This window comes from Geotrypetes seraphini, chromosome 1 (assembly GCF_902459505.1).
Source record: "Geotrypetes seraphini chromosome 1, aGeoSer1.1, whole genome shotgun sequence".
Taxonomy (NCBI): Eukaryota; Metazoa; Chordata; class Amphibia; order Gymnophiona; family Dermophiidae; genus Geotrypetes; species Geotrypetes seraphini.
Window position 1 is genome coordinate 442,782,744 of NC_047084.1, and position 12,798 is coordinate 442,795,541.

Below are 12,798 nucleotides of genomic sequence, written 5' to 3' on the forward strand. Positions count from 1 at the left end.
TGGTGGGCATATCATAACTATACAGACATCAGTCTTCGGAACCTCTTATGATGTATAAATCATTTCAAGTTCCTGTCTTGTATATTTTAATAATCATTTATGTCTACCACTTCCTACCATTCCCTATTAAATCTTTATTTTTAATTCTTTAACTCATATTTAAGAATAAAGTTATTATTATTATTATTATTTTGATGATAATACCCATAAAATTTTTTTTTGTTTTTTTAAACCTTGTAAATCGTGTAAACAAAAAACTTCTAATTCTAATTGAAGGGCAACACTTATCTTGAAACTTGGTGCCACCATCAACGTTGATGTTTATTTGTTATCATAACAATTAAAACTTGTTTAGAAATTCATTACCCAGATTGTTTATTTTTACCATCTGGATACCCCATTTTTTTTTTAACCTATAAATGATCTGTCCGTATTAAAGATTTGCAAACTGTTCAGAACTCAGCAGCTTGGATTCTGATGGGAGTTTCCCATTAGGAGCGTATTTCTCCGATTTTGAAAAAAAATTACACTGGTTGCCCATACATTTTCATATACAATTCAAAATCTTGAAACTTGTTCAGCAAGGAATTTATGATACCTTGCCAGATTATTTGGCTAAGGGCTCCTTTTACTAAGCTGCGTTAGGGCATTAACGTGCGGAATAGCGTGCGCTGAATTGCCGCGCGTGCTAGACCTTAATGCCAGCATTGAGCTGGCGTTCTAGCCGCGTAGTGCGCGGTAGTATCATGCATGCACTAAAAACGCTAGCGTACCTTAGTAAAAGGAGCCCTAAGTGTTTGACTGTGTTCAAACCGACTAGAGCTCTGAGATCTGAGAACCGTTTGTTGCTTGATGCATGTAAAAGGAACACAGTAAGATACGTAAGTACAAGGAAATCCTGTTTCTCCATTGCTGGGCATGATTTGTGGAATGCCCTTTCAGGAATTTTGAGATTCTGTGGAAATTTATTGCAGTTCAGGAAATTATTGAAAACTCATCTTTTTGCACAAGCTTTTTTCTTGACATGAGAAGAGTAGACTAATTGGAGGTGATGTATCTTGATAACTTTTTCATCTTTGTAAAGACACGATGAATAGTATTCTTCTTTGCCTTCTATGTTTTTTTTTATTGATTCAGTTTTTTATTGTTTAAGATTATTGAGGAAATAGAAACATAGAAAAATGGTGGCAGAAAAGGGCCATCGAGTCTGCCCATTCCAAGTATCTGCCCCCCTGAATTTACTCCCTTAAAGATCCCACGTGAATAGAAACATAGAAAAATGGTGGCAGAAAAGGGCCATAGCCCATCGATGTGATGTATTCCATACTGTGTATGTTTATTTGGTTTAAAACAGATTATAAATGTTTTAAATAAATAGTAGTAGTAGTTAAATAGCATGAAATTGGCACTAATTTGGGTTTATGCGCACATCTGTCTACATGCTATTCTATAATGCTGCACACCCAAAACGTCTCAGAGGCAACCCAAAAGGGGGAAGGGGCATGGGTGGGTCAGGAGCATTCCCAAAATTTAGATGCAGTATTCTAGAATACTGGGTTTTCACGCCTAACCTACTGGGTACTCTCATTCAATAACATCCCTCCCATCGTATAGTTGTACCTCAGGTTTCTGCTTCCCACATGCAGTACTTTACATTTCTCAACGTTGAACTTCATCTGCCATCTCGTTGCCCATTCCCCTAGTTTATTCAGGTCCCTTTGTAATTCTTCGCAGTCCTCTTTAGTCCGAGCTCCACTGAATAGTTTGGTGTCGTCTGCAAATTTTATTATCTCACACGTCGTCCCTATTTCTAGATCATTTATGAATATATTAAATAGTAGTGGCCCGAGCACCGAGCCCTGCGGAACACCACTTGTGACCCTCTTCCAGTCCGAGTAGTGGCCCTTCACCCCTACCCTCTGTTTCCTACCCGCCAACCAGTTTCTGATCCATCTATGCACATCTCCGTCCACCCCATGGTTCTTCAGTTTCCGGAGTAGACGCTCGTGAGGCACCTTGTCAAAGGCTTTTTGGAAATCTAGGTATACGATGTCTATGGGGTCTCCTTTATCCGTCCGTTTGTTGATTCCTTCGAAGAAGTGCAATAAGTTAGTTAAGCACGATCTCCCCCTGCAGAAACCATGTTGGCTTGGTATCAGAAGTTCATTTCTTTCCAAATGTTCATCGATGTTTTCTTTTATCAGCGCTTCTGCCATTTTCCCCGGAACCGAGGTCAGACTCACAGGTCTGTAGTTTCCCGGGTCACCTCTTGATCCCTTTTTGAAGATGGGCGTGACGTTGGCTATCTTCCAATCCTCTGGTATCACACCTGTTTTCAGGGATAGGTTGCAAACTTGCTGCAGTAGTTCTGCTATCTCCTCCTTTAATTCCTTCAGAACCCTTGGATGGATTCCGTCTGGACCCGGGATTTGTCAGTTTTTAGTTTTTCTATCTGCCTGCGCACATCTTCAAGGCTCACTTCCATGGATGTTAATTTTTCTGCTTCATTTCCATTGAAGAATTGCTCAGGTTCCGGTAAGTTGGTTGTGTCTTCGTTCGTAAATACAGACGAAAAGAACATGTTAAGTCTTTCTGCTACTTCTTTCTCCTCCTTCACTACCCCCTTCCTGTCTCCATCATCCAGCGGTCCCACCTCCTCCCTAGCTGGCTGTTTCCCTTTAACATATCTGAAGAATGGTTTGAAATTTCGTGCCTCCCTGGCTAGCTTCTCTTCATACTCTCTTTTGGCTTTTCGAACCACTCGGTGACATTCTTTTTGATACTTCCTGTGCTCCATCCAGTTCCCCTCAGTTTTGTCCTTTTTCCATTTCCTGAATGAATTTTTCTTATTGCCTATCGCTTCCTTCACTATTTTAGTCAGCCATACCGGGTCTTTTGTTCGACTCTTTTTGTTCCCCTTTCTGAATCTGGGTATGTACAAATTTTGCGCCTCGCTCACCGTGTCCTGAAAAAAAGACCAGGCATGTTCTACCGTTTGCCATTTCTTGGAAGTGTTCCTAAGTTTCTTCCTTACCATTTCCTCATTGCTTCATAGTTTCCTTTCCTGAAGTTGAAAGTTGTTGCTATGGTTCTCTTTCCTTTCGGTATTCCTACTTCAACTTTGAACTTGATCATATTATGATCGCTGTTTCCCAACGGTCCCACTACTTCCACTTCCTTTGCAGGTCCCATTAGCCCATTTAGGATTAGATCCAAAGTTGCATTTCCTCTCGTCGGTTCTCTAACAAGCTGCTCCATGAAACAATCTTGTGTAGCCTCCAGAAATTCTGTCTCTCTAGCGCATCTGAGCTTCCAAGTTTCCAGTCTATCCCGGGTAGTTGAAGTCTCCCATAATAACTGTGTAACCACTTTTGCATTCTCGCTTCATCTCGGTTTCCATTTCTCTGTCGATATCTCCGGTTTGCCCGGGTGGACGATAGTATAGGCCCATCTTTATTTCATGTCCTTTCCTATCCGGTATTTTAATCCATAGCGATTCCAGCTTGTTGGTCATCTCCACTGTGTCCATTCTTGTCGATTGTATGCTTTCTTTTATGTATAGGGCTATTCCACCTCCTTTCTGTCCTGACCTGTCCTGGCGATAGAGCTTGTACCCCGGCAGTGCTGTATCCCATTTGCTTTCCTCATTCCACCATGTTTCAGAGATTCCAATGATGTCTATGTCCTCTGCATTGGCCAAAGCCTCTAGTTCCCCCATTTTGTTGCTTAGGCTCCTTGCATTAGTATATATGCAATTTAGGTCCTGGCATTTTCTTGTCTTCACTACCTTTCCCTGTGCTTCGATCCTTGGTGTCTTCTCTTTTGCTGCACTCTTTCTAACCTCCTCTTCTGGGTTAGTCGACTCCTGTAATTTATCCCTTGCTTCTTCCCAGCCTTTTTTCCCCTTAGTATCTTCATGGATACCTTCTTCCGAATCGTCGACTCTAGGTCGACTGTCGGCTTTCCCCTTCCTTTTAGTTTAAAGCCTGTTCTATTCCTCTCATGACGTTGCTTGCTAGAAGTCTTGTTCCCGCTGTGCTCAGGTGCAGTCCATCTCTCCTGTAGAGCTTGCTCATGCTAGAATTTATCAATTTTTCAGCAGGCATTAAGTCCTCTTATCCAAAGTTGGGCATGAGAATTTGTTCTAAGCGCTATTCTACAAAGGGTGCTCAGCCTGATGGGCTCATTATAGAACAGCACTTGGCAAGGATTTTCCCCGGTGCCTAAATCTGGGCACCGGTGTGTTGTAGTGTATCCTTAAAATCATTTGAATTCTAAATTAGATTTGTTATGTAAATGGTTGAACGATTATGATTTTAGTTATAAATCTTCAGCGATCGTTGAGAAATCTTCAGCGATGTAGCTATGAGGTAAGTCAGGGCTGTCCAACATCAGTCCTCGAGGGCCACAATCCAGTCGGTTTTTCAGGATTTCCCCAATGAATTTGCATGCACTGCTTCCATTGTATACAAATACATCTCATGCATATTCATTGGGGAAATCCTGAAAACCTGACCTGGCAAGGGCCGAAGTTGGACGCCTCTGATTAAGTCAACCAGTGCCGCAAGGCAAGCCAGTTCCATTGAAGGATCATACAATCAGTTTGGGATTTAAATGTGATAGCTTCTTGAAATTTGATAAACATATTAATTCTGTTAAATCATCTTATTTTTCAGCTTATATTAATGACAAAACCTTTTTTGAACAGATCCAATTTCATCACAATAACCCATGCATTTGTAATGAGTAGACTCAACTACTGTAATTCTTTATTTCAAGGACTTACTAAAACCAGCTTGAAACGACTTCAACTAGTTCAAAATGCTGCAGCTAATGGAAAAGATCAGATCATATTACTTTTGTTTTATGAGACCTGCACTGGCTTTCCATCTCAACCAAGATCACGTTTAAAATTTTAAATCGCTTTATTTGATCTTTAAGCAAATCCAAATGGGGCACCTAAAAATCTTTCAGATAAGTTGGTTAAACAAGAACAGCAACGTTCTCTTAGACTTCCGTAGCTGGCATCATGATTGTTGCAGTTTTCTGGGCCTCGCTGCGTCTGGGTAGGTAGAACTGACATTTCAGCAATCCTCTCAACACCGTTTGTAAAACCTCCATCACTGAAACTGGCTAGACTGACCTCAACAAGAACAGAACCATTAGTTGTGTTGGATCTACTGTGGAAACTATACCAGGGTCCCCCAAAGTCCCTCCTTGAGGGCCGCAATCCAGTCAGGTTTTCAGGATTTCCCCAATGAATATGCATTGAAAGCAGTGCATGCACATAGATCTCATGCATATTCATTGGGGAAATCCTGAAAACCCAACTGGATTACGGCCCTCAAGGAGGGACTTTGGGGACCCCTGATCTATACCCACCTCTGTTACTAATTTGTCTAGTTATTTCAGATGCTGCAAAATTTTGAGAACTTGGATTTAAAGTTTTCTGAGTTTTGTAATAGTTTGAAGATTTAGATTGGGAAGTGTTTTATTGCTTTTGATTGCTGTTTAGATTATAAAATGTATTTTATTCAATTGTAAACCACTGTAATACTAACTGTCAAAAGCAATGTATCAAATCTGGATGTGCCAGGGCAGTCCATGGGTGAAGGTCATAGTTATATGGTTAACGGTGATGTTAAGCTCACTAGCTGGATAAAGTGAGGACATGGTCAGCGCTGAACTCAGTCAGTGCCAGCTACTGGTTAGAAATATACAGATTTAATTCAGCAATGGTGGCTGACATTTAAAAACAATTCTGACTGCCCCGACTAAATATGGACATGCTGGTTTTACACAGTACATGATTTAGACCAGTGTCTTGCAAACTGTGTGCTGTGGCACAGTGGTGTGCCATGAAGAGATTCCGGGTGTGCTGCGAGAGATTCCAGAATTTATTTTTAAAATTTCCTTCATAAGAAATAATTCATAAAATTAATATACACTAGAATAGATGATATGTATGTCGTGTACACAAGAGTCTGTCACTGCCGGCACTAGCACCTCTCCTCCTCTCTGCCCCCTGGCATATCTCGGTAAATATTCGCTAACGAGAGCAATATCTTCCACCTGCTGCTCGCACCAGCCTCAGCTCCCTTCTGACATCATTTCCTGTCACAGGACCAGGACATGACATCAGAACGGAGCCGAGGGCAGCGCAAGTAGCAGATGGAAGATGCTGCTCATGCTAGTGAACATTTATAGAAGTATAATTTCAATTTTAATGTGCCGTGAAAAACATTTGCTCTGTTTAGTGTGCTGGAGCTAAAAAAGTTAGCGAGACACTAATTTAGACAGAACCCAGACGTATAAGCAATGTTTTAGAAAGAAAACAGGAACCCATTTCAGGTGCTAAGCAAACAATGTTAAAATAAAACATTAACAATTCTCCTGATACTAGACATGTGTCATATAAGTCCACAGAAATTATAAACTGAAGACCTGGCACAGTGGCTTGGAGGCAGTGTCACGCAATACCAGGTAGTAAGGCAGGGTTTGATTCCTGAGCCAGGCCTCTCCTCTGGCAGGCTGCGATGGGAAAACTATCAGCATTCTATTAATGGTGTGTCAAGAGTCAATGCTCATGTTAGAACACAAGCAAACTACAGTGGTTAATGACAATAAGTGACATCTAAGTTAGGCCTTTATCTGCCTGTTTGTGATACTGTTTTTGAATAATTTTCTGGATATTTTCTTTTTTTCTTTGTATAGATTAGGTGCAGTTAGCCCCATTGATTTGGACTAGATCAGTGATACAGTTTCATTTAAATTTTCTTTTGTATTTTGATGTACCTAATTTTGTTATGTATGTAACAAATATATATATATATATATACTGTTCTGTCAAGACCTGAATTACCCACTGCTGTCTAGAGGCTGTCATGGCCCCACGTACCTTGATCTGGACCTGCATGCTTGGTGCGAGTTCTTTTGGAATGTTAATGGTGTAGCGCTCGCGTCCAGAGAGCCCCAATGTGTCTGCATTCTCTCCTGGAAGGTACTGCAAGGGAATCACCCCCATTCCTACCAAGTTGCTGCGGTGAATACGCTCATAACTCTCAGCAAGGACAGCTTTGATCCCCTGCAAGAATTCAACAACATCAAACGGACCTTAAATTTTTGAAGCTCATAATTATTACCTTTGTCAGCTGGATAAAAAGAATAGCTCTATCTCAATATTTTGTTCTGGAGAGCGATGGGAGGGGAGATGGCAGAATTCCAGATCTAATTTGCTATTTGGAATATTCATGATCAAAGCCAAGATTTGAGCTGCAGCTTCATCGATCCAGGGATTCTACAACAGCATGAGGCAACCTGAACTTTCTTCATCTGTTTTAGGGGGCTTAAAAAAAAATCTAGCTACATATTTTTTCAACATTTCCCAATAGCACCAAATGGCCAAGTGCCATTGCTTTTTGGCAATATCATCACCTTTTGAGACATCTGGGCATTCAGAACTGTATTTCCCATACCTCTCCTAAAGGCACAAATAGCCAGTTATGTTTTTAGGATATCCAAGATGAATATGCACAAGAATAGATCTGTATATGCTGGAGACCCATTGCACACAACTCTATTATACATGAAGTGGCATTAAAAAAAAAGTCCAAGTCCGAATTAGGACGTTTTGCTCATTACATCCAAAAAAGGTTGATTTTAGAACCATTTTTGAACAGGAAAAACAGATGAGTTTCCCTTTTGAAAATGGCTCAAAGATTAGAGGTTTTTGCACAGAAAAGGTCTAAAGAGAGGAACCATTTTTCAAACTGAGAGGTCCAACTTATAAACAGCAAGAAATCAGACACAGAAACATCTAGCTGGAATCATTTAAATGGCCACACAGATATCCCTGCTGATCAGAAAGGCAGCCTAGAGGTTAGTGCAGTGGACTTTAAAGAGGCACCTAGGTACAATTCCCACAACATCTTTATTTTGGATTGTCAGCCCTCCAGGAACAGAATAAAAGCTTCTCTACAATCCTATATTTAGGTACAGTAGGTAATTTGGTGGTTTTGGAGTGTTCACAATTTCCATCAGAAATGTAATCAGTAGCATTGGATTTGGACCTGGATCCCCTTGCTCACAGTCACCAGTAGGCTAATCTTGGGAGCTGCTTGCTGCTGTGTTGGGTATGCTCATAATATTATGGTTACCAGACGTCCAGGAAAACCTGGGCATGCTCAGATGATTTTTAAAAAATGGGAGAGTCTGTCTGGGTTTAGCCGGCTCTCTCAACTCCCTACCACCTCTTTTCGTTGTAACTGAATCTTTGGGCAGCTGGGAGCAGCAATGAGGTACGCTTGCTACTGCCGGTCTGCCCCGGATGCCACATCTCTTCAGCTACAGTACTTCCTGACTTTCAGAAAGGTGGCTTCTGGGGCAGGCCGGCAGTAGCAGGCTTCCCTTGTTCCTGCTGCCAGCTGCCCAAAGATTCAATTACAGAAGCCGAGCCTAGGGAGAAGGAAGGCTAGAGAGTTGGGAGCTAGAGCAGTTGTGAAGTGAAGCAGTGTATGAGGAGGGGAGAAACAGCATGGAGGGAGGGTGGGCTGGAGAAACAGAATGGGGGGAGGAAGGGAGGAAGACTGGAGAAGCATTATGGAATGGAAAAAATGCTGGATGTAGCATGGAGTAGCATGGAGTAGAGTAGTGCTGGATGGGAAGGGAGAGACAAAAACAGCAGAAGAGGTTGAAAGGAGAGAGAGGGGCAGCCGCGGAGGAGGGGATTCACTTCTTAAGGGGGAATTATGGAGGGGGTCAAGCCTTAATCCCTCAAGTGGTCAGCTGCTTAGTCAAAACACATTTTTGTAACTTAGACCTGAAACATACTAGATAAAAACATACTTTTTTGTCTTAAACATTTCCTGTTTCATTATTGTTGAAAGATGTTTTAATTTCGGGCCCTTCCTAGTTCTGCCCAAAACATGCCCCCTATATGCCCCCTTGCTATCTGGACAAACACAGTGGAACATGTCCCAGTTTTGCCTTTAAAAAAGATTGTGATTTATACATTTTCGGCAGATGGAACTTTTTTGGCTATTTTGAGATGTCTATCTGCTTCGAAAATGAGCTCCATAGCCATTTTGACCATCTGAAAACCCGTCTGGTGAGAGGTGCCTTCAGGAGAGGAGATGGGACATATTGGTTTAGGAAATAGCAAATAGATTAGTTAACTGAAGAAAATATATTAAAAAAATAATACAAGAGGAATCCTTTGCTGCTCTGTGCCAGGAAAGTCTTCTCCAGGCAAAATAGGACAAACAAAATCAAAGCACACCTATGTTTCTTTTTGATGTGTAGTTTGATGTGTTGGAAATATTTTGATACTGAACACTTTTTAAACTAGGAAGAAGGGGAAAGCCGACAGTCGACCGAGAGAGAGAGTCAATCGGTATACCCGGAGGATACCGTGCAGGAAGATGGAGGGGAAGACTTACCAGATCACAGACAAGACAGACCAAAAGGGACACAAGCGGGAAGGACACGCAAGAAGGGAACAGCTTGCAAATTCAAATGTATGTACACGAACGCAAGAAGCCTTAGAAATAAGATGGGTGAATTAGAAGCTGTGGCATAAAAGGATAACGTTGACATCATCGGCATCACAGAAACATGGTGGACTGATGAAAATGTCTGGGACAAGGTGCTACCAGGATACAAACTATACCGCAGAGACAGAGTGACTCAAAAAGGAGGAGGCATTGCCATATACGTCAAAGAGGGAATTGAATCTACTGGAGAGAACATGCCACAACAGACGGATAAGTTAGAGTCTCTATGGGTCAAAATTCCGGGAACAAATGGACCGAAAATGAGGATAGGCATCTACTACCGCCCCCAGGGCAGTCCGAAGAAGAAATGACGGAGAAATGACGGAAGAGATTAAACACAACTGCAAGGGAGGCAACGCAGTTATCATGGGCGACTTCAACTATCCGGGGATAGAATGAAACCTAGGCATCTCCGGCTGTGCTAGAGAGACCAAGTTCCTGGAAACTGTAGAAGATTGCTTCCTGGAACAACTTGTCAAGGAAAATACAAGAGGAAACACAATTCTGGACCTAATTCTAAATGGACTGCGAGGACCGGCACAAGATGTAGAAGTAGAAAGGACGCTGGGAAACAGCGATCACAATACGATCCGCTTCAACCTGGAAATAGGGGCAAAACATCAGTCCAGAATGATGGCCACGGCGCTAAATTTCTGAAAAGAATTACGAAGGGATGAGATGCATGTTAGGGAAGAAGATTAAGAACAGGATAAACACTGTAAAGACGCTAGAGCAAGCTTGGTCTCTTTTTAAGGATATGGTCACCGAGGCACAAAATCTATATATACCGCATATCAACAAGGGATCCAAGAGGAAAAAGAAAAAAGAACCAGCGTGGCTCACTGTAGAGGTAAAGGACACGATCAGAGACAAAAAAGCCTTGTTTAAGTAATGGAAAAGATAAAAAACAGACGAAAGCTGGAACAAGCACAAACAACATCAACGCAGGTGCCATAAGGCGGTAAAAGAAGCCAAAAGAGACTACGAGGAAAAAATAGTCAAGGAGGCAAAAAGCTTCAAGCCGTTCTTTCGATATATTAAAGGGAAATGACCCACGAAGGAAGCGGTGGGACCGTTGGATGACCAAGGAATAAAGGGAGCGCTAAAGGAGGACAAAGCAATCACCGACAGACTGAACGCGTTTTTTGCATCTGTTTTTACCGAAGAGGACATACACAGCATACCGGAACCCATCAGGCTATATGCTGGAAGTGAAAACGGGAAACTGACAGGGATAACGGTCAGTCTAGAAGAGGTATGCAGGCAGATTGATAGGCTTAAGAGCGATATATCCCCGGGACTAGATGGCATCCATCCGAGGGTCATCAAGGAACTGAAAGGGACCATAGCTGAACTGCTTCAACCAATAGTCAATCTGTCGATCAAATCAGGAAAAATTCCAGAGGACTGGAAGGTGGCGAATATTACACTGATCTTCAAAAGAGGTTCGAGGGGAGACTCGGGAAACTACAGACTGGCAAGTCTGACCTTGGTACCGGGAAAGTTGGTAGAGGCGCTGATAAAGGACCGCATCATTGATCACCTTGACAGACATGGTCTGATGAGAACCAGCCAGCACGGTTTCAGCAAAGGCAGATCTTGTCTGACAAACTTGCTGCACTTCTTCGAGGGAGTAAACAGGCAGATAGACAAGGGCGACCCGGTCGACATTGTATATCTGGACTTTCAGAAGGCGCTCGACAAGGTTCCGCATGAATGACTACTTCGGAAAATTGCGAGCCATGGAATCGAGGGTGAAATACTCACATGGATTAAAAACTGGCTGGAGCATAGGAAACAGAGAGTGGGGGTAAATGGACAATACTCGGACTGGAAGAGCGTCACCAGTGGGTGCCGCAGGGCTTGGTGCTTGGACCCGTGCTCTTCAATATCTTTATAAATGATCTGGACATAGGTACAACGAGTGAGGTGATTAAATTTGCAGACGATACGAAGTTATTCAGAGTAGTGAAGATGCAGGGGGATTGCGAATATCTGCAACGTGACATAATCAGGCTCGAGGAATGGGCATCAACATGGCAGATGAGATTCAACGTGGATAAGTGTAAAGTGATGCATGTTGGTAACAAAAATCTCATTCACGAATACAGGATGTCCGGAGCAGTACTTGGAGAGACTTTCCTGGAAAGGGGCTTGGGAGTTCTGATCGACAAGTCGATGAAGCCGACTGCGCAATGTGCGGCGGCGGCGGTGAAAAGGGCGAACAGAATGCTAGGAATGATAAAGAAGGGGATTACGAACAGATCGAAGGTTATCATGCCGCTGTACCGTGCCATGGTGCGTCCTCACCTGGAGTACTGTGTACAGCACCAGTCGCCGTACATGAAGAAGGACATGAACTACTCGAAAGGGTCCAGAGAAAAGCGATCATGATGGTTAAGGGGTTGGAGAAGCTGCCGTACAGTGAAAGATTAGAGAAACTGGGTCTCTTCTCCCTCGAACAGAGGAGATTGAGAGGGGACATGATTGAAACATTAAAGGTACTGAAGGGGATAGACTTAGTAGACAAGGACAGGTTGTTCACCCTTTCCAGTGTAGGGAGAACAAGAAGGCACTCTCTAAAGTTGAAAGGGGATAGATTCCGTACGAACGTAAGAGAGTGGTGGAAAACTGGAATGCTCTTCCGGAGGCTGTCACAGGGGAAAACACCCTCCAGGGATTCAAGACAAGTTAGACAAGTTCCTGCTGAACTGGAATGTACGCAGATAGGGCTAGATTCAGTTAGGGCACTGGTCTTTGACCAGAGGGCCGCCGTGTGAGAGGACTGCTGGGCATGATGGAACGCTGGTCTGACCCAGCAGCGGCAATTCTTATGTTCTTATTATTCAATATGCTATGTATTTTTGAGTGAATTCTTTTTGATGTGTAACATATTAGATCCACACTTGATTTTAGGCAAAAGAGTGAAAAGCAAAGATGTCAGATATTTTCTTAGGTAGGTGCAAAGAGCTTCACGGTCCTGCAGTATTTAAGCTGATTGTTATGTTATGTTGGGAGTCAAATTAGACACATTTACTGTAATATCAGCTCTGTGCTGTCTTGAAATGGTCTATTTTCCTGGAAGAGTATAATAGCTACATTTCTTTTTTCAGTGTTTACCTCCGCACATTGTACACATACCCCATGCAGTCCTCACTAGTGCTACCTGATTCACGATTCAAATTGATTCACCGATTCGAATCAGGTGAATCGATTCGAATCGATTCAATTAAAAAAAAAAAAATCG

At 42.5% G+C, this 12,798-nt stretch overlaps 1 protein-coding gene across 2 annotated transcripts in view; it reads right to left on the reverse strand.

Annotated features, from left to right (window-relative positions):
• Positions 1-12,798, reverse strand: part of ACO1 (aconitase 1) — a 173,277-nt gene that overhangs the window by 18,954 nt on the left and 141,525 nt on the right. For both annotated transcript variants that reach the window (XM_033920367.1, XM_033920357.1), the window contains exon 20: positions 6,899-7,084. In XM_033920367.1, coding sequence (XP_033776258.1) covers positions 6,899-7,084 — 186 coding nt within the window. The remainder of the gene's footprint in view (positions 1-6,898; positions 7,085-12,798) is intronic.